Below are 27,317 nucleotides of genomic sequence, written 5' to 3' on the forward strand. Positions count from 1 at the left end.
TTACAGAATCATGCCAAACCTTTGCTTGCCCTGCTGTTGTATCAGTTTTTGTTATTGAACAAGCCGAGATTTATTGAGGTACAGGAGAGTTAGTTTTTAACAGTACATTTTACAAAATATTAGATGAACATGAGAACCGTGTGGCAATATTCACGGATGGGTCTAAGCAGCAGAACTCTTAGCTACTCTGCAATTTTCAAACAGTATATTTTCAAGAGCTATTTACCAAATGGCTATGCAGTAATTAATGTAGTTTTATATGTAGTAATGATATATATTCATGTTGTGAAATGCCTAGGCTCTTCTGACACTCAGAGTACAACTCATTCTATGCAGCAGACATGCCCAGCAGCTTAAAAAAAGTTCAGAGCATCCAGGGCTCTTTTCTTCACTTACAAATACTGTGGGAGGTAGTGTAACTCTGTTGGGTGTTAAGGCATATGGTAATTTAGAGAAATGATGTTGAAGATATAGCATGAATGAGGCCTGCATGACATGCTGTCACTTTTGTGTCAATGTGTAGAATCTGGTATCAATGGGAAGAAGGGTGGCTGGGAGTGATGAACAATAATCTGTCACTGGTTAAGTACTCAGCTGTGATGTATTCCCTCCCAGCCACTCATTTGAGATAAAATCCTCTTCCTTCAGCTCAGCAAGGCAAATTTGATATTGCATGCGCTATGTCAGGGCATATAGCCCACAAGCAGACAGTACTGCACCACGAAGTCCCTATGTCTGAGGGTGCAGGGGCCATACATCTCTGGATTCCATCACTGCAACTCTAGGCATTTGCCACACTAACAGGTGGCATTGACATCGCTCGTAGCAGGCACAGCTAGTGCGGACCTATTGGCTTCCACCACATCACGTGCCCACAAATAGTTCACGAGCAGTTCTTCCACATGTCACTACTCGAGCCATTGCCCAACTCTTATCCGGCAGTTGTAGCCAACGAAGAATCGTCACCTTCTGTAGCTATATGGAGGTACTAGCAGACTTCCACCTGCCTATGCAGAGACTTGGCTTCGCAACGCTGGGACCTTTCGGACTTTTGTATCCCGGCTAGTAATTCTGATAGTGTCGAGAGACAGTTCCCATACTGACTGGTCGACATTGACTCGATGATAGCATTTGTGGCTTAGCCATTCTTAAATACACTTAAAGTTTAAGTCAAACTATCAGAGGTGCTTAGTAAGACAGACGTTGATAAACTATTTTTGATGTTCTTCTGAATTTATGCTCCAAGGAGAAGGAGGGTGAATTTATGTTGTTAGGAACACACCTTTTGTACATTGTTTACATGGGTTTTAGTTTTACACACCAAACCTGGTGTTGGTCACTTCAATTGGTGGCAAGGTTTTTCTGTCAATTTGGTTTGAACTCATGCTGCACCCCAGTTAGACAGTGCTTTTATGTGCATTTTCCACGTATGTGGTGTGCTAATGTCAGATTTCTGTTTCAGTATGTCCACAGCCCCTATGGACATGACTACTCACACATTATTGCTTCTGTAATACATGTTACAGGCATAGGAACTAGTGTTGGAGAAGATGGCAGCCATAACTACATCCCCCCCTGTGAGTCTGGGGTTAGAATAGGCCTGTTGTATTCCTGCCTCTTGCAAGAGGCGACTAAAAGGAGTTTCACACGTTTCGGCCTTTATATGATGATCCCCTGTAGGGTTTGACCTCGATTCTTCAAAATTTTCCTGAAGAGCGAGCCAGTTGGGGAAGGGCGCCTTACATGGTGCATGAGATCTTTAGCCCACTTTCTCATCGTCGCATTGCAGTCCCGCCCATTCTCCATCTCTTGGGGGAGGTCACCTTTCTGGGTGCATTTTCCACAATGCACTATGCAGTGTTGTTTTCTGCATCGACGATGAACATGGACTTCTTTGCACCTGATATCCAACATGGTAGCCAGTCCGTTGTGGTGGGGCCACCATGTACCCTGTTGGTTGTAGCCCCCCTGACCACACAGGGATCGCTCTGCTGATGCCTGCACCGTTAACTCCCCACATATGCCAAGGGGTAGATGCCCATGCCCCTGGGGCATTGGGACTCCTGGCAAAGGCCATCCTGTCAGGTGGCGTTTGCTGCGGCTGGGTGGTGCCTGTTGGGAGGGCCCCTGGTCAGAGTGGGTGGCATCAGGGTGGATGACAAGCTATGAAGCGTAGTCCATCATCTCTTGCTGGTGGTGAAACACCAGCAGTCTCCAAGCGTTCATGAGCTCAATTCAACGCACAGAAGTATGACCCCAAATGGTTCCCCTCCCTGGCCACACAATGGTAGGAATGTCAGGCTAAGGATGGCAGCGGATCTTATTCGCATGGTACCTTGTATGTTCAAGAGCTGATGGGGAATCTTTCATGACGATGAAGCCTCAGTTTTTTGTTGGGCTGTTAGAGGACAAGTTTGGGGAGGTGGAGGGCTTGTCCAAAATGAGATCTGGGTCAGTCTTGATCAAAACAGCATCCTCTGCCCAGTCACGGGTGTTACTCGCTTGTGACAAGCTGGGGGATGTTTCCGTAAGCATCTCGCCCCAAAAGAGCTTAAGTATGGTCCAAGGTATCATATTTCACAGGGACCTTCTTTTGTAGTGTGATGATGAGCTGCACACCAATTTAGTGCGACGAGGTGCACATTTTGTGCGGCGTGTCCACCGGGGTCCGAGGGATAATCAGGTTGCCACCGGTGCCTTCATCTTGGCCTTTGAGGGTGATACATTGCCCGAGAAGGTCAAGGTGATGGGCTACTGCTGTGATGTAAAGCCCTATATCCCTCCCCCGATGCGGTGCTTTAAGTGCTGGAAGTTCGGCCATATGTCTTCCCGCTGTACTTCCAGCATCACATGTCGAGATTGCGGATGCCAATCACATCTCAATACTCCATGTGCCTCACCTCCCATCTGTGTCAACTGTGGAGAGTATCATTCGCCTTGCTTGCCAGACTGCAGGATTCTCCAGAAAGGAAGGAAAATCATGGAGTAAAAGATCTTGGACTGACTGACCTACTCTGAGGCTAATTGGGAGTTCGTTCCAAGGCGTGGCAGGCAGCAAAAGACGTCCCCGGAGGCTGGTCAGAAAGCCTCCCCAGTGCGTCTGACAAACAGGTTTCAGGTACTGTCTCTTGCTGAGCCAGATGCAGCTGCCTGCCCTGTTTCAGAGGATGATTCTCAGCCTTCAAGGTCCGGGCAATCGCAGAGGGTGGGCTTATTGGTAGTTGGGAGCTCCAATGTTAGGCGCATAATGGGGCCCCTTAGGGATATGGCGATTGAGGAGGGGAAGAAATCGAGTGTACATTCCGGATGGAGTCATTCCTGATGTGGAAAGGGTCCTTCCGGATGCCATGAAGAGCACAGGGTGCGGCCAGCTGCAGGTGGTGGCACATGTCGGCACTAATGACGTGTGTCGCTTTGGATCTGAGGAAATTCTCTCTGGATTCCAGCGCCTATCTGATTTGGTGAAGGCTGCCGGTCTTGCTTACGAGATTAAGGCAGAGCTCACCATCTGCAGCATCGTTGACAGAACCGACTGCGGACCATTGGTGCAGAGCCAGGTGGAGGGTCTGAATCAGAGGTTCAGACGGTTTTGCAACCGTGTTGGCTGCAGATTCCTTGACTTGCGCTATAGGGTGGTGAGGTTTCGTCTTCCGCTGAATAGGTCAGGAGTTCACTACACTCAGCTGGCAGCTACACGGGTAGCGGAGGCTGTATGGCATGGACTGGGTGGTTTTTTAGGTTAGAAGGCCTCAGGAAAGTACAGGGTGGGCTGCAATCTCAAAGGGTGCATGGCAAATACAGGACGTGCTTGGATCAAGGAACAGTCGGAATTGTAGTTGTAAATTGTTGTAGTTGTGCTGGAAAAGTCCCTGAGCTTCAGAAGCTGAAATAGTTATAGGTACATAAAGCTGGCTAAAGCCTGAAATAAGTTCTGCAGAAATTTTTACGAAGTCTCAGACGATGTTCAGGAAAGATAGAATTGGTGGTGGAGTGTTAGTGTGTGTCTGTCAGTAGTGGTTTATCTTGTAGTGAAGTCGAAGTAGATACTCCGTGCAAATTGGTATGGGTGGAGGTTATACTTAACAGCAGCCGAACTAAGTTAATAATTGGCTCCTTCTACCGACCCCCAGACTCCGATGGTATAGTTGCTGAACAGTTCAGAGAAAATTTGAGTCTCGTAACAAATAAATACCCCACTCATACGGTTATAGTTGGTGGGGACTTCAACCTTCCCTCGATATGTTGGCAAAAATACTTGTTCAAAACCGGTGGTAGGCAGAAAACATCTTCCGAGGTTGTCCTAAATGCTTTCTCCGAAAATTATTTCGAGCAGTTAGTCCACGAACCCACGCGAATTGTAAATGGTTGCGAAAACACACTTGACCTCTTAGCCACAAACAATCCAGAGCTGATAGAGAGCATCATGACTGATACAGGGATTAGTGATCACAAGGTCGTTGTAGCTAGGCTCAATACTGTTTCTTCCAAATCCACCAGAAACAAACGCAAAATAATTTTATTTAAGAAAGCGGATAAAGTGTCACTAGAAGCCTTCCTAAGAGACAATCTCCATTCCTTCCGAACTGACTATGCAAATGTAGATGAGATGTGGCTCAAATTCAAAGATATAGTAGCAACAGCAATTGAGAGATTCATACCTCATAAACTGGTAAGAGGTGGAACTGATCCCTCATGGTACACAAAACAGGTCCGAACGCTGTTGCAGAGGCAACGGAAAAAACATGCAAAGTTCAGAAGAACGCGAAATCCCGAAGATTGGCTAAAATTTACAGATGTGCGAAATTTGGCATGGACTTCAATGCGAGATGCCTTTAATAGGTTCCACAATGAAACATTGTCTCGAAATTTGGTAGAAAATCTGAAGAAATTCTGGTCGTATGTAAAGTACACAAGCGGCAAGACGCAGTCAATGCCTTCGCTGCGCAGTGCTGATGGTACTGTTACCGACGATTCTGCCGCTAAAGCAGAGTTATTGAACGCAGTTTTCCGAAATTCCTTCACCAGGGAAGACGAATGGAATATTCCAGAATTTAAAACACGAACAGCTGCTAGCATGAGTTTCTTAGAAGTAGATACCTTAGGGGTTGCGAAGCAACTCAAATCACTTGATACGGGAAAGTCTTCAGGTCCAGATTGTATACCGATTAGGTTCCTTTCAGATTACGCTGATACAATAGCTCCCTACTTAGCAATCATATACAACCGCTCGCTCACTGATAAATCTGTACCTGCAGATTGGAAAATTGCGCAGGTCGCACCAGTGTTTAAGATGGGTAGTAGGAGTAATCCATTGAACTACAGACCTATATCATTGACATCGGTTTGCAGTAGGGTTTTGGAGCATATACTGTATTCAAACATTATGAATCACCTCGAAGGGAACGATCTATTGATACGTAATCAGCATGGTTTCAGAAAACGTCGTTCTTGTGCAACGCAGCTAGCTCCTTATTCGCACGAAGTAATGGCCGCTATCGACAGGGGATCTCAAGTTGATTCCGTATTTCTAGATTTCCGGAAAGCTTTTGACACCATTCCTCACAAGCGACTTCTAATCAAGCTGTGGGCCTACGGGGTATCATCTCAGTTGTGCGACTGGATTCGTGATTTCCTGTAAGGAAGGTCGCAGTTTGTTGTAATAGACGGCAAATCATCGAGTAAAACTGAAGTGATATCAGGTGTTCCCCAGGGATGCGTCCTGGGACCTCTGCTGTTCCTGATCTATATAAATGACCTGGGTGACAAGCTGAGCTGTTCTCTTAGGTTGTTCGCAGATGATGCTGTAATTTACTGTCTAGTAAGGTCATCCGAAGACCAGTATCAGTTGCAAAGCAATTTAGAAAAGATTGCTGTATGGTGTGGCAGGTGGCAGTTGATGCTAAATAACGAAAAGTGTGAGGTGATCCACATGAGTTCCAAAAGAAATCCGTTGGAATTTGATTACTCGATAAATAATACAATTCTCAAGGCTGTCAATTCAACTAAGTACCTGGGTATAAAAATTACGAACAACTTCAGTTGGAAAGACCACATAGATAATATTGTGGGGAAGGCGAGCCAAAGGTTGCCTTTCATTGGCAGGACACTTAGAAGATGCAACAAGTCCACTAAAGAGACAGCTTACACTACACTCGTTCGTCCTTTGTTAGAATATTGCTGCGCGGTGTGGGATCCTTACCAGGTGGGATTGACGGAGGACATCGAAAGGGTGCAAAAAAGGGCAGCTCGTTTTGTATTATCACATAATAGGGGAGAGAGTGTGGCAGATATGATACGCGAGTTGGGATGGAGGTCATTAAAGCAAAGATGTTTTTTGTCGCGGCGAGGTCTATTTACGAAATTTCAGTCCCCAACTTTCTCTTCCGAATGCGAAAATATTTTGTTGAGCCCAACCTACATAGGTAGGAATGATCATCAAAATAAAATAATAGAAATCAGAGCTCGAACAGAAAGGTTTAGCTGTTCGTTTTTCCCACGCGCTGTTCCGGAGTGGAATGGTTGAGAGAGAGTATGATTGTGGTTCAATGAACCCTCTGCCAAGCACTTAAATGTGAATTGCAGAGTAATCATGTAGATGTAGATGTAGATGAAGAGAAAATTGGAACACCTGCATCCTGTGCGCGTGAAATTGTCTTACGCTGCCGCTACAACAGTTGTGGCACCATCAGCTCCGCCAACCCAGGTCATCTCTCAGAGCCAGAAGACTACACCTGCCCCCTCTTGATTTTGGGGGGGGGGGGGGGGGGGGGCATTTCCCTCCCTGTTGCTCCTGCACCACCTACTTCAGGAGCAACAACACGCCCCCCCCTCCCAACCATCGGGGACGTCTGTCGCCACTCCTTAGCTGGAGAAGCGTAAATCTTCTTCGGCTTCTCTTGCTAGGAAGGGGTCCGTTGGGTCACTCCCTTCCCAGGTTCTGCTAGTGGGAAAGATGACACCCACCAGCGGCTGAAGAGCCAAAAAGCAGCTGGTCCGTAGGGCTTCATGCTCATCCTCAGTCCTAGAGACTGAGCCAGTGAAGTCCTCCCAGCCAGGGAAACCCAAGGAGCAGCGAGAGAAATCCAAAAAGAAAACCCCTAAGACCAATGAAATTACCGTGGCACCCGCACCACTGCCACCTACAAGCTCTGTGGCTGAAGATGGGGTGGAGATTTTGGCGTCCGCTGAGGACCTAGATCTCGCCAGACCCTCAGACACAATGGTTATAGACTGCCCGGGAGTAAGTCGGTGGCAGCAGGTGACTCTGAATGTAAACTACCTCACTGAATGTTCCATGCCTTCCTTGTCTCAAGATGACGCCATCCTCCAGTGGAATTGCGGCAGTTTTTTCCACCACTTGGCTGAGCTACGGCAACTGTTAAGCTTTACACCTGCGATCTGCATTGCCCTCCAGGAAATCTGGTTCCCTCCAATGTGGACCCCTGCCCTCCACGGCTATAAGGGATATTACAGAAACTGTAGTGACTATAATTGAGTGTCAAGAGGAATTTGCATTTATATCCTAAACTCAGTCTGTAGTGAACCTGTGCCCCTTCAAACCCCTCTTGAAGCTGTGGCTGTCAGAATAAGGACGATGCAGGAAATAACTGTCTGCAATGTATATCTTCCTCCAGATGGTGCAATACCCCTGAATGTATTAGCTGCACTGGTTGATCAACTCCCTAAACCTTTCCTACTTCTGGAAGATTTTAACGTCCATAACCCCCTGTAGGGTGACACCATGCTTACTGGTGAAGACAGAGATGTCGAAACTTTACTATCTCAATTCGACCTCTGCGTTTTAAATACTGGGGCCGCCACACATTTCAGTGTGGCTCATGGTAGTTACTCGGCCATTGATTTATTACTTTGCAGCCCAGGACTTCTCCCATCTATCAACTGGAGAGCACATGATGACCTGTGTGGTAGTGACCACTTCCCCATTTTCTGTCACTGTCCCAGCGTCAGGCCCACGGACACCTGCCCAGATGGGCTTTGAACAAAGCGGACTGGGGATATGTCACCTCTGCTGTCACTGCGGAAAATCTCCCCCACACTGTAACATTGATGTGATGGTTGTGCAGGTGACTAGCACAATTGTTTCTACAGCAGAAAATGCGATCCCTCGCTCTTTGGGGTGCCTGAGGTGTAAGGCTGTCCTTGGTGGTCGCCGGAAGTCACTGAAGCAATTAAAGTGTGTTGACAAGTCCTACAGCGGCATAAGCGGCACCCTTCCCTGGAGCGCCTCATAGCCTTTAAATGGCTCCATGCCTGCGTTCGCCAACTTATCAAACGACAGAAGTAGGATTGTTGGGAGAGATACGGCTCGACCATTGGATGCCATACATCACCTTCCCAAGTCTGGGCAAAGATCAAATGTGTTTTCGGGTACCAGACCCCAACAGGGGTTCCCAGTGTTACCATAAATGGCGTGTTATCTACTGACACAAACGCGATTGCCGAGCACTTTGCTGAGCACTATGCTTGAGCCTCTGCGACGGGGAATTACCCCCTGGCCTGGAAGGGAACATCCTCTCATTCACTACACGCCGCAGTGAATCTTATAATGCGCCATTTACAGAGTGGGAGCTCCTCAGCGCTCTTGCACATTGCCCCGACACAGCTCCTGGGCCTGATCATAGAAACAGCCAAATGATTAAACATCTCTCATCTGACTACAAGCAACATCTCCTCATCATCTTCAACCAGATCGGGTGTGATGGCGTCTTTCCATCGCACTGGCGGGAGAGCACAATCTTTCTGGTGCTCAAACCCGGTAAAAACCTGCTTGATGTGGATAGCTATCGGCCCATCAGCCTCACCAACATTCTTTGTAAGCTGCTGGAACATATGATATGTCGGCGGTTGGGTTGGGTCCTGGAGTCATGTGGCCTACTGGCTCCATGTCAGGGCGGCTTCCGCCAGGGTCGCTCTACCTCTGATAATCTTGTGTCCTTTGAGTCTGCCATCTGCCATCTGAACAGCCTTTTCCAGACACCGACACCTGATTCCTGTCTTTTTTGATTTACGAAAAGCATATGACCTGACCTAACGACATCATATCCTTGCCACATTGTATGAGTGGGGTCTCCAGGCCTGCTCCTGATTTTTATCCAAAACTTCCTGTCTGTCCGTACTTTCTGTGTCCCATAGTTCCATCCATATCCAGAAGAATGGAGTCTGACAGGGCTCATCTTTGTCAGCTTAAGCAGAAGTGCTGGCAGCACCTCAAATGTCCTCCGTTGCCTGAGCAACACCAATTGGGATGCAGATAGCTCTATGCTGCTGCGACTCTACAGAGCCCTTGTCCAATTCTGAATTGATGACCTCTCCTTGTGGTCCATTCACGTACACCTCCATGGTGTACGCCTCGGCCACAGCTTTGTCTGGACCTTTCAGGTGACCCTAAGGACTCTGTTAACGCTGCAGCTCTCCGCTGTCACTTCCTCTCGATTCTTGACATGTTCTGGGGCCCTGAAGTGTTTTACACTGACAGCTTGCTGGCTGATGGTTGTGTTGGTTTTGTCTACGTTCACGGCGGCCCTATTGAACAGCATTCCTTACCCGATGGGTGCAGTGTATTCACTGCAGAGCTGGTGGCCATTTCTCGTGCACTTCAGTATCTCCGTTCATGCCGTGGGGAATCTTTTCTTTTATGTACTGACTCCTTGAGTAGCCTGAAAACTATCGACCAGTGCTACCCTCGTCATCCTTTGGTAGCATCCATCCAGGAGTCCATGTATGCCCTGGAATGGTCCAGTTGTTCAGTGGTGTTCGTGTGGACCCCTGGTCATGTCGGAATCCCAGGAAATGAACTTGCTGACAGGCTGGCCAAACAGGCTACGCGGAAACCACTTCTGGAGATGGGCATCCCTGCAACTGCACTGCGCTCGTTATTACGCCACAAGGTTTTTCAGCTTTGGTAGATGGAATGGCAAAATCTCAGTATGCACAACAAACTGTGAACCATTAAGGGGTCCATGATGAGGGCCTCTCCCAGGGACTCCATGGTTCTCTGCCGGCTCCGCATTGGACATGCCTGGGCAACTCACGGCTACCTCCTGCGCCATGAAGACCCACCTCAGTGTCGATGTGGTGTCCGGTTGACAGTGGCCCGTAATCCTCTGCTGTGTCCTTCTTTGGCTGCCCTGTGACTTCATCTTCAGTTGCCGAACTCTTTATCATTGATTTTAGCAGACAATGCCTCATCAGCTGATTTGGTTTTACATTTTATCCATGAGGATGGATTTTATCATTCAATCTGAGTTTTAGCACATGTCCTTTGCCCCCTCTGTGTCCTCCACCATAGTGCTTTTATGGTGGAGGGTTTAATGTGTTTGCAGAATGACTGGCTTTTCCTTTGTATTTCCGCGGTCAGTCAGCCACTGTAATCTGCTTCCTTGTTGTACTCTTGTCTAACTGTTTCTTGCATCACTCTGTTGTTTTCTTGTCCTCTTTTTTTTTCCTTTTAGTGTTTGTTGCCTTTCCTTTGTTCTTGTGGTCTTCCTTTCTTTGTGTTATATGTCTCATCTGTTTTATTCTCACACTTTTGGCATTGTTTTATTAGGAACAAGGGACCCATGACCTCGTAGTTTGGTCTCTTTCCCCCTCTTTTAAACCAACCAACCATAAATACATCACCTGAGGTTTACAATCGATTGTCTTATACTGACTGCATGGTGAAAGGCATCCAGGTGCTCACACCACCAGTCCTGGCATTTAACAGGAAGATAGAACCATGGGCAAACTACATCACACACATGAACAGCATTTTTTAGCCAGTATACCAGCCATATTTGAAAGACATTTGGAACACCCAACACAGGAAGTTAGAGACATGGCCAGTTACCAATCATTGTCACTGTCAAAAACATGAAAGATCCTGCAACAAATTTGGATGCCTTATTCAATGTGCTCCAACAAGTAAACTTGAAGTGTAACAAAGACAAAGTCTATTTTTCCCACCATAAGTTGAACATTTAGGACATGTTTTAAATGCCACAGGGATGCATCCCACTCCACATTATGTAGAGGCCGTAGAAAGATTATCAGTCCAAAGGGACACCAAACAACTAAAATCAGTGTTGGGTCAGCTGAACTACTACCAAAAATTCATTCCTCACACAGTAGCCATTGCTGAACTACTCCAACAGCTTCTTAAGAAAAATTTAAACAGCTTTGCGACAAGGCTTCTCAGGACTTAGAACAGGCATTGCTCCATCTGACGTGCCTCTTGGCTTATGACCTTATTCAGTTGCTGATTGTTGCAGCAATTGCTTAAGACTACGGCCGTGGAGCCATTCTTTCTCCCAAAATCAATGGCATTGAGGGTCTGACTGCATTTGTTTCCAAAATTTCAACCCTGGCACAGTGCAGTTACCGTCAAATAGAAAAATAGGCCTTGGTCATCATCTTTGTGCTAAAAAAGTTTCATGGTTATGTGTATGGATGGTGATTTATTCTTTTAACAGACCATAGACCCCTACTGACATTGTTTAACGTCCACTATAACATACCTGTCAGGACTGCCCAGTATGTGCATTGGTGGCCACTGTTCCTCTCAGGGTATTACTGTGACATCCATTACCATTCCACAGTTCATTATGTGAACTTGTATGCATTGTTCCGTCTCCCAGTAGGACAGGACACAGACTTTGAGCTGCACTGGAGATTTGTTTCCACACAGAAACAGAGGCCGAGGCCGCTGCCACCCATTTGCGAGTGGATGCCACAACCATCACCCACAAGTCACCATTGGGTCTGGTCCTCCATGACATCATCCAGTTTGTGCTTTGGAGGAGTCTGGCAGATCAAAAAGCATCAAGCATCCCGAGGTCCATGCATATTGGCACTGTCCAGAAACTGTTATAGCAGATATGACACCTCAGTTCACATCTGCAGAATTTCACCACTTTTGTGAAGAGAACGGAACGGTATCATTTTAGTCTGAATGGCACTTTTCTGTCCGGCTTCCAATAGCTTGCTCCGCAAAAGGTCCGTGCATTTAAAATCCAGATGGCGAAGCTGCACCAGCATCACTGTCTTGAAGAGGCAATTACCTTGTTACTTGTGTCGTACCCCTCCATACTGCAGGATGGCTCAAGCCGGGCAGAGAAATTACATGGTCAACCACAATGCTCATAGTTCTCCATAATCCATCCCACTACTCTTACATCCCCACACTGGCATCCTCATTGCTGTCATCACACCCTTCAGGATGACGTACAGGCTGCCAGCATTGGGAGGAGGGGAGGTATGTTATGTTGGGGTGCACAGCCCACCAGCATGGCAGTACTGCTCCACAACTTACCTATTCCTGATTTTCTCACTGCTATCGTCACTAAAGTGATAAGACCCTCAGAATCTATGAAAAATAAAGCTAATTAGTATTACTAAGCAACTATCCCAGAACCTGCTACACAGCACCAGTTGCACGTTGCTTATCTAATGTCTTCCAGGGGCAGCAAAAATTTGATTTTCAATATTTTTGGTAATTATTGACTGAATTTAAACATTTTAAATGCTTTCATTATCTACTCATTAAGAGTTATAATCACATGTTACAATCTTAACACAATAAGGAAAGTAAGGTAGAAACTATGTATACATCTTAAAGCAGTGTAACACTTTTTTTTTTCCATCAGTCTACTGACTGGTTTGATGCGGCCCGCCACGAATTCCAATCCTGTGCTAACCTCTTCATCTCAGAGTAGCACTTGCAACCTACGTCCTCAACTATTTGCTTGACGTATTCCAATCTCTGTCTTCCTCTACAGTTTTTGCCCTCTACAGCTCCCTCTAGGACCATGGAAGTCATTCCCTCATGTCTTAGCAGTGTAACTAATGCCACACAAATATGTGGACTTTATTCATCCAGTATTTGAGAATGAGAGTGCTTAGTAACTTCCAATAAACTTTACATATAATTTCAAACCTCCATGAAACTTTTTCTCATTGACACCCACCACAAAATGGTGAAAGGAAAAAAAGGTTATCGCTTACTACATTTTTTCTGTTCATGCAATAAAACTTGAGCATTGGACATGATATATTAATTTATTTCTTCTTTACTACTATGTGTGGGAAACTAGCTTCTGCTTAAAATGGCGTGTTGTAAAATTTTAACATCAGGCATGAAGTTTTACTTTATTATTTCATTACTACTATCTCTTTTCACCCCACAATTTGCAGACAGTATCTAGATTTAGATTAGTTTTTCGTTCCATAGATCCATCCTGAGGAGATCCTCGTTGATGTGAAACATATCTTTTTTTTTTTTTAAAAAAAAAGCTGAAATAACAGTACTAATAGTATGAGTATATACAACACATCATTTGTTTCTATTAAAAAATTCGTCAATGGAGTAGAAGGAGTTGGCCACTAGTCTTTCAGACTCCTTTTAAACTGATCTTTATTTGTAACTAAATTTTTTGTGTGTGCTGGCAAATTATTGAAGATGAGTATTCCTGAGTAGTGGGCCCCTTTTTGAACTAAAGTAAGTGCTTTTAAGTGCTTGTGCAGATCATTTTTGTTCCTGGTATTGTATGTATGAACTGAGCTGTTTGTTGGAAAAAGAGATATATTATTTAGGACGCATTTCATTAAGGAGTAAATATACTGAGAGACAGTAGTTAGTATACCCAGTTCTTTGAAGAGGTTTCTACAGGACGTCTGTGAATTTACTCCACAAATAATACATATTACACGCTTTTGGACTCTGAAAACTTTTGTTTGACTTGAAGAGTTAACCCAAAATATTATACCATATGACATTATGGAATGAAAGTAGGCAAAGTATGCAAGCTTTTTCATTTTTATGTCTCCTATGTCTGCTAACACTCGAATTGCAAATATAGATTTGTTAAGGCGTTTCTGCAGTTCTGTGGTGTGCTCCTCCCAACTGAATTTATTATCAAGTTGTAATCCCAGGAATTTAAGACTGTCAACCTCTTCTATCTGCTCTTCTTCATACTTTATGCATATGCTGGGTGGAAACCTCTTACAGGTTCTGAATTGCATATAGTGAGTCTTTTCAAAGTTTAATGTCAGTGAGTTGGCTTTAAACCATTATTAATATCCATGAAAATATCATTAGCAGATCTTTCTAGAACTACACTCGACATACTATTTATAGCAATACTTGTGTCATCTGCAAACAGAACAAACTCTGCTTCTGACAGTGCAACTGATGAGAGATCATTAATGTACACAAGAAAAAGCAGTGGCCCTAAGATGGATCCTTGTGGGACACCACATGTAATTTCTTCCTATTCTGATGATGACTGATGACTTAATTGACTAGTCCCTTGCACTGACACCCTTTGTTTCCTGTTAGCGAGGTATGACGTGAACCATTTTGCAGCACTGCCCTTGACACCATAGAATTCTAATTTATTTAGAAGGGTGTTGTGGTTCACACTATCAAATGCCTTTGACAAATCACAGAAAATACCTGCTGCTTGTAATTTGTTATTTAATGAATTAAGTACATTTTCACTGTAGGTGTCACATCACTTAATATACACCCAAATTATGTCATTGTATGATACACAGTTCAGGAGATATTACATCACAACATTGACATGTGTGAAAACTTGCTTGTACGTAACATGTAGTGCAAATTACCCAGACTGTATTCATCCAGAGTTTCATAATGAGAGGACTTAGCGAATTCTAACAAACTTTAAGCATAATTTCAAACTTTTTCTCACTAACATGATAACGTAAAGTATTTAATACATTAATTCATTTGTAAAGTAATCAAGCATTTGAAGCAGTTTTATACATGGTAGTTTGCTTCTTTAAAGAGACTTTACTGGTATGATTCTATTTCACTTGTAGGTCAGCTCATAATAATACTACATCCTGCATTCAAATAGAGTGCCTTGACCAACATCAAAGAAGTTGTTTGATATTTATTTGTATGACAAATTTCTTTGTTGTTCCTCTCACTATTAAACTAATCATGATTGGAAAATATTAGAACATATTGTTTCTCCAATTGTTCTTGGGTCAAAATTCATGAGTTAGAGCTGCTTACATTCTTATGTCAAATCAGTTCTTGGAGAATTCAACAAAATTCAGATCTCCATTATCCCTCTTTCCCTCTCACAGTCAGCCTGAGCATAGACTTCTGTAAATTGACTATGCTCATGCAATTTGTATAATATTTCTTGTTTTTCAGTAAGACAGAATCCAAATTACTGTGACAAAGCAAGATTTAAAAAAAGGAAAATAGGAAAGTATCGAAGTTTTGTGAACTGTTAAGCGATGCTAATCATCTGTGTGTCTTGTACTGACTCATGAACTGACATCAATAGCAGACTCCTGTATCTAAACATTTTTATTAATTTCCTTTGGCAATTAGAAAACTGCAGCTTATTTTCACTACCTCTGTGCTCTCACATCCAAGTTTAGCAATCTCGGCTGGTTTTATGCCCCAGTGTTTGTGCTGGTACTAAATTCATTGTACTGCAATTTTTGTGGAGTTGTTTGTTGAGATTCTCCTGGATACTGATGTATTGCATAGAATTTATCATTTGTCCACTCTCCAAAAATGCCATGAATTCATAACATCCTGGGGGAGGGGAAATCCCTTGCCATCACTATCCAGTAGTCAGTTGGCCCCTCCCCCTCCTGACACCATTCCATCAACGACTTTTTTGATTCAACTCAAAAGAAATAATTCCGTGTCTCATCCACTGTAAGAATGCTTGCTAAGAACCTGTATCTTCACTGATTTTTCATTCTGGTCACCTAAGATTCACTGTACCCTTTTTGCACAAACTATTGAGTAAATTAGTTTATCAATAATGTTTATGAACTACTCTTTAACAATGGATAGTTTGTGTCAAACTTTATTAGCTGTTAGATGGTGATGGCTGCAAATGACCAACATGATGCATTGGATGTTGTGAGTGGCCTCTATAATGGTGAGTTGGCCAGTACGCTTCTGATTAGCCACTGGCCTGTGTCCTGCATCTCTTATAAGCTGACAAGCTCGGGATCTAATTGTGCTAATATCCGCCATAGCACCCTAAAAATATTTTTCACACTTCCATTAATGTTGTTTGGGTTTTTGCTTTCAGCATTCATAAACTCTTTCGTAGCACTTTGTGTAATACACATGCCATTATCAGTAATTTCCTCAAACACTATAATGCACTTGTTGTGGAAACATAATGGTATTTCCAAATAATGGAATAGGAGGTTAAGATATTGGCACCAGAGTCAGATTTGCTAGGCTATTCTAATACTTTATATGATAAAGAAAGAGGAGACATTACTTTGACTGTCTCTTGTCTGTTGTCAAGAGCATTGGGATGACAACCATAGCAAGGCTATATCCACTTAATTCTTTCTTTCATATCAAAGCTAAAATACCCATCCAATAACTTCACATTGACAAGTTAGTAAACCTTAATATAAAAATATGTATCACAGATTATTGAGGGCATTGAAGGTTATACATACAAATTAAAGTTTTTGCACATGTTGACGTGGGGAGAGGAATAGAGTGGAGTACAGTATCAAGCCTGCTGATGGACTGATATGAGTAGTCCTAAAATCAGTATTCCAATGATTGTATTTCTCAGTAGTTTATCTATAGTAAAAAAAAAAAAAAAACCATTTGGTAACATAATAGTTAGCACTTTAGGTAGAAACTCATGAGAACTTGTAATAAAATAGGAAGATGTTGAAGTTGTGCTCACAGTGCCCCCCCCCCCCCTCCCCCTTCCCACTGCCACAATGTTTCGTGATTCTAAGAATTGTTATGACTAATAATGCTGTTTTGCCATCTAATTTGTCCATGTAGTGTGTAGTGTCTAGTAAATTCTCACACCTTGTATCTTCACAGATCTGAAATGTTTTCCCCTACTATTTGACAATCCATTGACCATTTTGCTCTTACTGAAACTGTAAAGAACATAGCAGAGGACTGTGTACAATACACAGATCATACTTTCTTTTGGTAGGGGCAGTCATATTTTTAATTTTGGGTAGAAAAATTTTGTAGGCAGACTCTGAAAACCTTGCAGCATAATTTTGAATACATATACATTGTATCGATTCAGAAATTTTTGTGCAGTACTCAGAAGTTTCCAATGTGATATTTCAACACAGTACTGTATCTAAAATACAATTTTTTTCTGCACCTACATCACTTTTAAGACTTGTTAATTCATACCTCTGTAAATGAAATCTGGTGACATTCAAAATCAGAGAGCATTGGAAAATTGGATCCTAAAACTAAGGAAAGAGAGGCATGCTGCCACAGCTGTTGTCCAGTTGAATAGCTAATACACTATTCTAATGACATCTTATTTCAACAGTGACCAAAATTTTAGTCAATAACACAGTATAACGATATGATCATATACCCATAAAAATTTATTGAAACTAAGGAAAAGAATTTTGTAAAGGAACTACATTTAGTTGCATGTGATTATATACCTTTATTTACATTGAGAATCTTTTTACAAGATTTTATCAGCAAAAGACAAACAGTTCCCAGCAAAGCAATAAATGTATCCACCCTTACAGCATCTTGCTGCAACATTTTTCCATTGTAGTTGTGTGATTCGTTGTGTGTGTCAACTTATGAGCAATGTTCCCAAAATGTATGGTAGCTTAGTCACTAACATTGCTATATTGTTATTTTTTGTGCTTTCTAATGGTGGCTCTGTTTCACTGCTGTGTTGTGTACAGGTTTAGAATTGAATGTTTTTCACTGCTTACTTGAACTGTGTACTTTTGTTATATTTTGGAAGTACTAGCATAAATTTAGACCCATACTATAAAATTTTTTTATCAGACATTCTAGTTTATGTACATTAATTGGTGAAATAGCTTTTAAAGATTCTGTATGTTATTACTACTTGGACTGTTCTATCACTATTGAAAGATCCCTGTTGTCTCTTCCTTTACAGCCCTACCCACCATTCAGCTGCTGCTGTTGCATCTGCTTCTGCTGTTTATCACAACGTAGCTTCAGTAACGGCAGCTGCAACATCAATACCTGCTGTTGCATCTACTCCATCACCTTCACCTATGGTTCCTCATCATCATATAGCGCCTTCAACATCACCAGTACCTGCTGCTGCAGGGTATACATCTCCAGCACATTCTATAAGCCATGCTGACCATTGTATGCCTCAGGGGCAAGGTCAGCCTGTCGAATTCAATCATGCCATAAATTACGTTAATAAAATCAAGGTGAGATGTTCTTTGGATCATTAAAACATAAAGAAACTGCACAAATTAAAATTACTTGTCAGTAATAGTAATACAAAACTTGTTCACATCAAAACCAGAATTTAATGTAGAATATTTTTGCTATAAAATTCTATTTATTAGCATAATTTATTCCACACAAATCTGAATGATGTGAAATCTAGCACAAGAAATTACTAGTACTTTTGTGACATCACAATTTGGATCCAGATCTGAGCTTTATACTCATAGTGCTCTTTACTTGAGGTACTCAGCACATCTGCCAGACTCGTGGAAATATCCTGTCTGTACCAATTTCTCTTCTACAGTTTGAAATAATGTAGCTTGTGAAAGGAATGAGTCTGGATTTAAGTCGTAGTCCAGTCAGCACTGTTGCATCTGGAAAGAATTCTGCTTCACTCCGCAGTCTGATGTTGAATTAAAGACTTCACTAAAAGAGGAAGTCTCAGTATATTAATGAATGCGACATAAACTCTTAAAGATAGCAATCCAAGTCAAGTAATTTATGTCCATCTTACCTTTTTACAGGCTGTGAAAGAACATCTCGACTAAATGTTTCTAGTCCTTCAAAGCTTTGCTGTGATAGGTGATGGCGTAACACCTTAAACGTACTGATGGCAAACCATATCTCATTTTGTAAATTACTGTATGAAGAAAGTCTGAAAACATCACGCTGGTGTTCACTCACCATTGCAGTTCAAGTGGAAAGTCAGCTTGGGAACTCCTGTTGTGATACTTTCCTGAAAGAAAGTGTTTTATGCCTCTGGTCTGTGCTAGAACCATTTTTTGGTTGGCTAACTTCTTTTTATTGTGTTATTTTATCGCATTACTGTATTTGAAGTGAACTGTTTTGGAGAATATGAATTAACTTTTCCTCCTCCCTGTCCCGGTCTTTCAAACTTTAATAATGGAAACATTTTAAAAGAATGTACAGCAATTGGACATATAAAAATGCTGTTAATGTTGATATTGGCTTGACTGTGCAATGTCATTTAGTAATACACTGAAGATGATAAGATTGCACATAGCCATATACCATATCAAATATTTCCTTTTGCATATTATTGATGTGTTTTCTTTGCTTTGTCTTTCTTTGACACTGATGAAACTCAAAATACCTTCATCAACAGCTATTGCCTCAAACAAGATGGGAATATGGTTAGGGCACAGATCATATTAGAGGAAAGCAAGGTTCAACTGTGACTTGTCTGTCTTTGAAATCTACAAAATATTCATATACTTTCATCAATATGATTTATTGTCATTGTCATCATCATCATCATCATCATCATCAAGTATTCTGTCTTGCAAGATCTAGCAATGGTTAAGTCATGACTCATATACAGCTGTACAGTGGCTTGTGGAGTATCTGTGTAGGCCTTGATGTAGAGAAGTGATGTTCAAACCCCATCTGACCATTTAGCTTCAGTTTTTTTATGGTTTCCAAAGATTGGTCAGGATAAATCCCAAGACTTTTCAGTAAACCAGCCTAACCTGTATTTCTTCCCTTCAGTTAGCTGTTGTAAAGATACTTAAACTGCGAGTCATGAGGGATAATGAATCTTGTAAATTTTATTTTGTATGTATCTTCTGCTCCCGTGTGTGGGGGGGGGGGGGGGGGGGGGGGGGGGATAGGTTAGAAAAGAAAATGAGAAAAATGAATGAAAAGAAAACTGTAAGCTTTACACTCATACTGAAAGAAATTCTGGCTTTGATTGGAACAATCTTTTATAAGAGTTCATATATGACAGAGCAGAAGAAGTTAGTGTTTTGCATTTCATAGTACATATATTATGTACTGGCATATATTTAGGTTCGTTGTTTAGTATTGTAATTACTTTAATAGAAACGGGCATAAGAATGGTAATGGTAAAAAGTAATTTTTTCCTTACTGTACATGGTGTATCAAAAACAATCATACGATTTGACACGTCTATATTTCTGAAACTAATAAACATATACAATGAAGTCTGTTTTTTGATGAATGGAAAACTCAAAAAGTTTTTTCTTTTTTATACATTTTCATAGGTGTTCAATACAAATATGTCTCCCTTGAGATGCACAGCGTATGTCAGTGTGATATTCAAATTGTTCCCATACTGCAGCTAGCATGTCTTGAGACACAGCTTCCACAACTGATGTTATGCGATGTCTCAGTTCATTCATTGTTGTTGATAACGGAGGCACATAAACAGACTTTTATAAACCCCCACAAGAAATAATCACATACAGTCAGGTCAGTGACCTTGGAGGCCAGTAATGTAAGGCTGAATCATTAGGTCCAGTGCGACCGATCCATCGTTCAGTAATCCTTTGATTTAAAAATCCCCTCATCCTGTTGTTAAATGAAGTCACTTGAATCAGTCTCCAACTGTGGGAAAAGAAAGATCTCAAGCATATTGAGATATGTGCTTTCTATAACAGTGTTCTCGGCAAAGAAAAATGAACCATACACCTTTTCTCGTGAAACTGCACAAAACACATTAAATTTTGGAGAGTCCCTCTCATGTTCTCATGTTGTACAACTTCACGTGATAGTTCCATACCCCATATTCTTATATTATGACTGTTCACCTTTCTGTTTTAATGGAATTTTGCCTCATTGCTAAACACCAAATGTGGAAGAAATACCTCATTCTCCATCTTTCCAAGAACAAAATTACAGAACTCCACACGTTGTTCTTTGTCACCTTCATGAAGAGCTTGCAGTAGCTGAATTTTGTATGGTTTCATGTGTAAACATCAATGCAATACACACCAGACGGACATCGAGGGGGGCATGTTGAGCTGTACAGCGAATGGATTTTTGTGTACTCCTTGTGAAACTATGGCAGATGTGTTCATTATCTGTATCAGACACTCGGGGACTTGTATTTACACAAACAACCTGCTTTTCAGAATTGTCCATGCCATCATCTAATGCTCTGTGCTGTAGCAGGATCCACACCATACCTAGTACGAAGGTCACACTGAACAGTTATTACTGACCTTCACTGCGCAAAACGTAGAACACAAAATGCTTTCTGTTGTCCCGACACCATTTTTACTAGAAGTGAAGTGGGCACACACTGCTACTACCTTGTGGGAATCGTGTAAAACTTGAGAGTTTACTCTTTCCAACAGTATGTTGTTCACACACTTATCACAAAGAACATAATAGTATTATGAGAAGGAAAGTTGCTACCCACCATATAGCGAAGATACTGAGTCGCATATAGGCACAACAAAAAGATTTTCACACTTAAAGCAACAAAGGCACACATACAGGTGTGAGAGCGCGCGCGCGCGCGCACACACACACACACACACACACACACACACACACACACACACACACACACACACACACACGACTGCAGTCTTAGGCAACTGGTTTCAGTGCGCTCGTGTGTGTTGTTGACTAAAGTCATTGGCTGAAAGCTTTAAGCGTGAAAATCTTTCGTTGTGCCTATCTGCAACTCAGCAGCTCCACTATATGGCGAGTAGCAACTTTCCTTCTCATAATATTGCTACATTCCATCCTGGATTTTCCATTGTTTGGAATAACATAATGGTTATGATTTTTTTAAAATCAAATGATTCTTTTTGATACACCCTGTATATTACATTATTTCAAGAAGAATTATGCTTGTAATGTGGGTTTTCAGTTTCCACCACATCTTTTGTTGTTTCTTGTGCAACACAATACCAGTGTATCAGTATTTTATTCATTGTGTAAAGTTTTCTGTCATGCTACTTTCATTAGTTGTAGACCAAGGGATTCATGCACATTTAATTGGGAACAACGGTACTTGATTATGAAAATGTCTCGGTATTTAATTTAATTTCATTACTTCAAATCCACTGGTTAGTATATCATCATAGATGTCACATGAAATGAAAAACAAGAAAACATTATTTTGAATTGGAGCTAAAATGCTCTGAGAGAGCACAGGATACTGTAAAAAAAATAGTTAGGCTATTGGTACATGCCAGTTACATTGTTACTATGTGTCTGAAATCTAAAGTATAATTTGTGATCCACAGAATCGATTCCAAGGTCAACCAGACAAATACAAAAAATTTCTTGAGATTTTGCATACCTATCAAAAAGAGCAACGTAACATGAAAGAAGGTCATCTGCCTCCTGGGAAACATTTGACAGAAGCAGAAGTGTATTCACAAGTTGCAAAATTGTTTGAACATCAAGATGATCTTCTTGCAGAGTTTGGACAGTTCCTTCCAGATGCTACTAGTCACCAGGCAGCTCTTGTAAGTATTCATCATTGTAATAATCTGAATTACTAATTGTTGATTTATTCCTGAGGAGCCACATAATTGTATATCAGTACATATGTGTGTAATACTTTACCAGTTATGTGATAAAATATCCAATACAGAAAAGCTGTTCATAATAATTAATTACTCGTAAGTTGAAAATCAGTTAATTCTTCATTTGTTAATATGGGGTGTAAAATATAGATTCATCCTGCTGCGCACTAAATTAAGCTCTGATTTTTCAGTTATTATGTTGTTACTACAATTAATGGAATGAGTAAAAGTGAATTGCCTCACTCTATAACTGAGGTATTGGTTCATCGATAGGCACATGAACAAGACTAATAGTATTGCTAAGTTTTCAGCTGAATCCTTCAGAGATAACAGAACACACACACACACACACACACACACACACACACACACAACCTGCATGATTACCGGTTGTCTTGACCTATTATGTTGTACTGGGACTGCAGCTCAACTGATGTGTTGTAATGTGTGGAGTGGATGGGCAGTAGGAGCTCCGTTTGGAGGAAAGGGTGGTGTGAATGGGACAGAAGGAAGGAAGACTATAGTTTAACATCTTATTGACAGTGTGCTCATTAGAGATGGGTGTGGATGGGAGTGAAAGGTTAGTTGTATACGACTGTTTGCTGATGATGTGACAGAACAGTTTATGAAAATGTGTTATGCCAGATGAGGGAGAAGTGTAAAAGATGTGAAAAACAATGTATATAATTACAGTCAGAAAGCAAAACACAAACCCAAAGATGCTCAAAAGGATGGAATATGTACAGTCAAATCATGAAAAGATGTAAGTGCAAGCCAACCTACATTAATCTACTTACATAGTTAATGTAATTTCAGATAAATTGAAACTGGCGGAAGATGACACACAGGTGGGAGCAGAAGACCTAGTTAAAAAACACAGATTTAATTTACAAACAGAGAAAAAAGTCAATGTTAACAGTACTTTCCAACCCCAGCAAGATGAGTAATAATGCTCTGTTTTTGACAAGCTGTCGGGAACTGTAAACAGTGCTAAATGCTTCTGCAGACTCATCACAGTCAATTTTGTATGGTTTTTCAGAGGAGTGCCACGAACATCGATGTAGCCAGCAGTAGTACTTCATGAATCATCAGCTGTCAGTAACATATGCCTCACACTGATTGCTCACTCAAGACATTGACCACCTGGACTATTTGTTTCTGAACATTTTTTCCTTATATCAGAACAGTCAATAAATGATCTTCAGGTAATATTAGTGGATTAAATGTGCATCAGTAAAGATAATTCCTTGTGCTTTACCTGAGTGTTCACTTTGGAATGAAAGACCACCTTGAAGTAATTGTGAATTGTTGCTAAAAATTACCACAAACAATAAATTGCACTTTATCAGTACAACCCAGAAAAAAGCAATAATTGAATTAATTGACCACTGTCAAAAAGTCAGAGGAAGGAAACAAGGCAGTTGAGATTTAATGTGAAGACAACATTAGGAGGATTTTACTCTGTGAAATTGTACACTGTCAACATAATTTGTTCTTTATTACTAGGAATTTTGTCACGCAAAGTGTTGAGTTTCAAGTAGGCTTTTAATTTAAATGGTTGCCTGCACCTTCTACTAGCCTGTCATGGTTATTTCTTTCTAAGTCCAACAATGAAAAAAAAAATAGTAACTAAATGACATACTGTAAGATAAAAACTGTTTGCAAGAGAGGGTAAAAAACTGGAAGAGGAGCCATAATATTTTTGAGTGTAATCAGAATCTAAAAATTTTGCTTCAAATATATGATTATTAATGTAAAAATTTTTCTCTTATTGGAGCACATTGTGCATACTTTTTGGGTTCTGTCTTGATTTGTGCTGTCTTTCAGTTGCTTGACACTATTCACTGTTTGAGCAAATTATAATTAAAACCAGCTATAAGAATGCCTAATTTCCATTATGGTTGTGTTCTATTCTAGCAGTATCTGTTGTTTTACTCAACTGACTTTGCTTTCTTGTCTTTGTTCTACAGTTTTCATTTGTGGGTCTTCCTGTGGCAGGTTTAAAAAGTGTTTCAAATATGATCTGTATTTAAGATCCAGCCCAACACACAGTTTTACTCTTTTTAGGATGATTTAATTGTATACCCTACACCAAATAAAGTTTCACCTTGACTTTGTGACATGTTTAAGAACTCATGAACACTTTAAATACTTTCTAATGGAATAGCCACCACTTCCCTTGTGAAGTTCACACCCAACCTGTCCAAAACAGCCCTTTTGCCCCCTCCACCATCTATTGTACAAGTCAAGAAATTTGCAATGTCGTACATTATCAAACTGACATATCCAGTAGATAGGACCCATCACTTGGGTTGTAGACAGACAACAAAGATCCTATGTTAATGAAGAGTTCCAAGTAGGAAGCTGTACTGGCAGAACTTGAAACTCAACTGTCGTTAACACTTCTGTTAGTCTCCATAAAATATTGATTTCAAATGCCAGATGGCAGAAGTTGTTGGTGGTGTCTTGCAATTTGCTGCATCATGGTCTCCTTGTTCCTCTCAAGATATTACCTTCCAACTGTTGGACAGTTTCTTACGGGATGTACATATGGCACCAGCTGACTTTTGTTCCCTTCCTTGTTGCTGTTCTCTAAGAGGGACATAACATACCTACAAGGGACTGTCTTGTAACTTGCCCTTATGGCTTCCAAGAATGTGGTGAGATAGAGGTTACTGCATTTACTAGAAAGGAGTGTCTCCCTAGCTCATTTTCAGTCACTCAGACCAGTGTGACAGCCCAGCAGTTGTTGGCTTTTGGTCTGTTGCCATATTCAGTTTCTTCTGAACAAATTGCGTCATTCATTGTAAAATAAGGTAATTGGATAGATTTAAAAAAAATCTAGTCACCAAGCAGCAGCAGAAGACACACATATTACTGAGCGAGGTAGCGCAGTGGTAAGCACACTGGACTTGCATTCGGGAGGACGACGGTTCAAACCCGTGTCCGGCCATCCTGATTTAGGTTTTCCATGATTTCCCTAAATCGCTTCAGGCAAATGTCGGGATGGTTCCTGTGAAAGGGCATGGCCAACTTCTTTCTCTATCCTTTCTTAATCCGGTGGGACCGATGACCTCGCTGTTTGGTCCCCTCCCATAAATCAACCAACCAACACACACGTAAAAGATTGTAATAAGGCAGGCTTTCATAGCCTGTGGCTCCTTCTTCGGGCAGAATGGTTGAAGGGGAAGGAAGAGCAGTGAAAGAAAGGGCTGGAGAGGTCTAAGAAAAGGGGTAAATTTCGAGGAAGTCACCCAGAATCGTGGGTCATGGAAGACTTACGAGACTCTTCTCTCCTTCTCATCCCATCTGGTATGTATGTATGTGTGTGTGTGTGTGTGTGTGTGTGTGTGTGTGTGTGTGTTCTGTGTCTGCTTGGTGAGTAGATTTTTTAATCTATCCAATAACCTTATTTTGTCAAAAATTGATTGTTTTTGTTGTTATATTAGACCATACGAAAAAAATATATTTCCACAACCATTTGCTGCACTTGCATTCAGCTGACAACTGGTTTCCTGATAAGTCTGAGCTGTATGTCATGGAAGTGTTAACTGCGTTATCACACCTATTATATGTTTTTTACATCATAAAACAGCCATTTTCATTCCCTTGTGGATACAGCCCATATTAAATGCATAAAACCCATAAATAACTGCTAGATCAGCTTCCAGCTACCCACATACTTAAAGCACCCTCTTGTGCAAGTTCATAGCTGCTGGACATACAGATATCTATACATCAAAAGAAAGGAGCCTGTTTTAAGTCGGTGTTACATTAATTTATGAAAACAGTAGCACAGAGTGGTTCCTGCAGTATCTGGCCGTTGCAAGTAGCAGCGGCCTCATAGATAAATGGGTTAACCTATACTGAGCTAAAAACTTAAGTCACTGACTGGCTGCTGCTTGTACGAGATAATAATAACCATTCTTTTAAAGTTTCTATGGATCTAGTACAGCAGCTAGCTACTGCACGAATTAAATGTTTTGATACTGCCAAATGTTTACAGAATGCTTTAGGTGTGTATTCCTTTCAAATACAATATCTTTCATTAAAACTTCTAAATACCTCTCCTGTGTTATTTGAAGTTGATGCAAATTTGCTCTTTCAATATAACTCAGCTCTAGAACTGAAGTAAAAGATCAATGGCACAACAAACAGGCCCTAGTTCTAGCTGCTGCCAAAGAGGGACAAGTCAGCTCATATGCTCTCCTATCCATTCAAAAATCATCTTTTCCACAAGGAACTCATAAAAATTGATGAAAATGAAATTGAAAAAGTAGCACACTACAGTTTTGGAGTGTGGGGTTGATAGTACACTTCACTCAGACCACCACCATAGACTGCTGAAAAAACTGTAGAGTCTCTGCATGAGGAAAGCCATTTTCCTTTGTGGGCTATTGTTTTATTTTGGAACCAGAATCCTCAGGCAAGATATATTACCAAGAAATGTGGGATCAGCAAGACAAGTGTTTCTTGCATCAACATAAATTATCTTTCACTACATCAGGCACTCAGAGGGCATGATTTTAGACATTTTATAGAATGTTATGGGTTTGCTTTGCATTGCCTGGCTGACTACACTGTGTTTCTCCAAGGTGTGCTCTTTACTGATGAAGCAGCGTTTATGAACAGTGGTAATGTATGTTTACGTAACATGCACTACCAAGTGTCTGAAAAACCATACTGGCATTGTCGGGTATAACACTAATGAATGTGGAGTTTATAACAATGCAGCATCATAGGAAACTATATTGTGAGATCTTACTTTATAT

General features: G+C 41.3%; 1 protein-coding gene across 1 annotated transcript in view; it reads left to right on the plus strand.

The window, feature by feature from the left end:
• LOC126471313 (paired amphipathic helix protein Sin3b-like) overlaps window positions 1-27,317 on the plus strand; it is a 299,139-nt gene that overhangs the window by 142,353 nt on the left and 129,469 nt on the right. The window contains exons 7-8 of the mRNA XM_050099434.1: window positions 17,931-18,216; window positions 22,261-22,485. Coding sequence (XP_049955391.1) covers window positions 17,931-18,216; window positions 22,261-22,485 — 511 coding nt within the window. The remainder of the gene's footprint in view (window positions 1-17,930; window positions 18,217-22,260; window positions 22,486-27,317) is intronic.

Source organism: Schistocerca serialis, chromosome 3 (genome assembly GCF_023864345.2).
Source record: "Schistocerca serialis cubense isolate TAMUIC-IGC-003099 chromosome 3, iqSchSeri2.2, whole genome shotgun sequence".
Taxonomy (NCBI): domain Eukaryota; kingdom Metazoa; phylum Arthropoda; class Insecta; order Orthoptera; family Acrididae; genus Schistocerca; species Schistocerca serialis.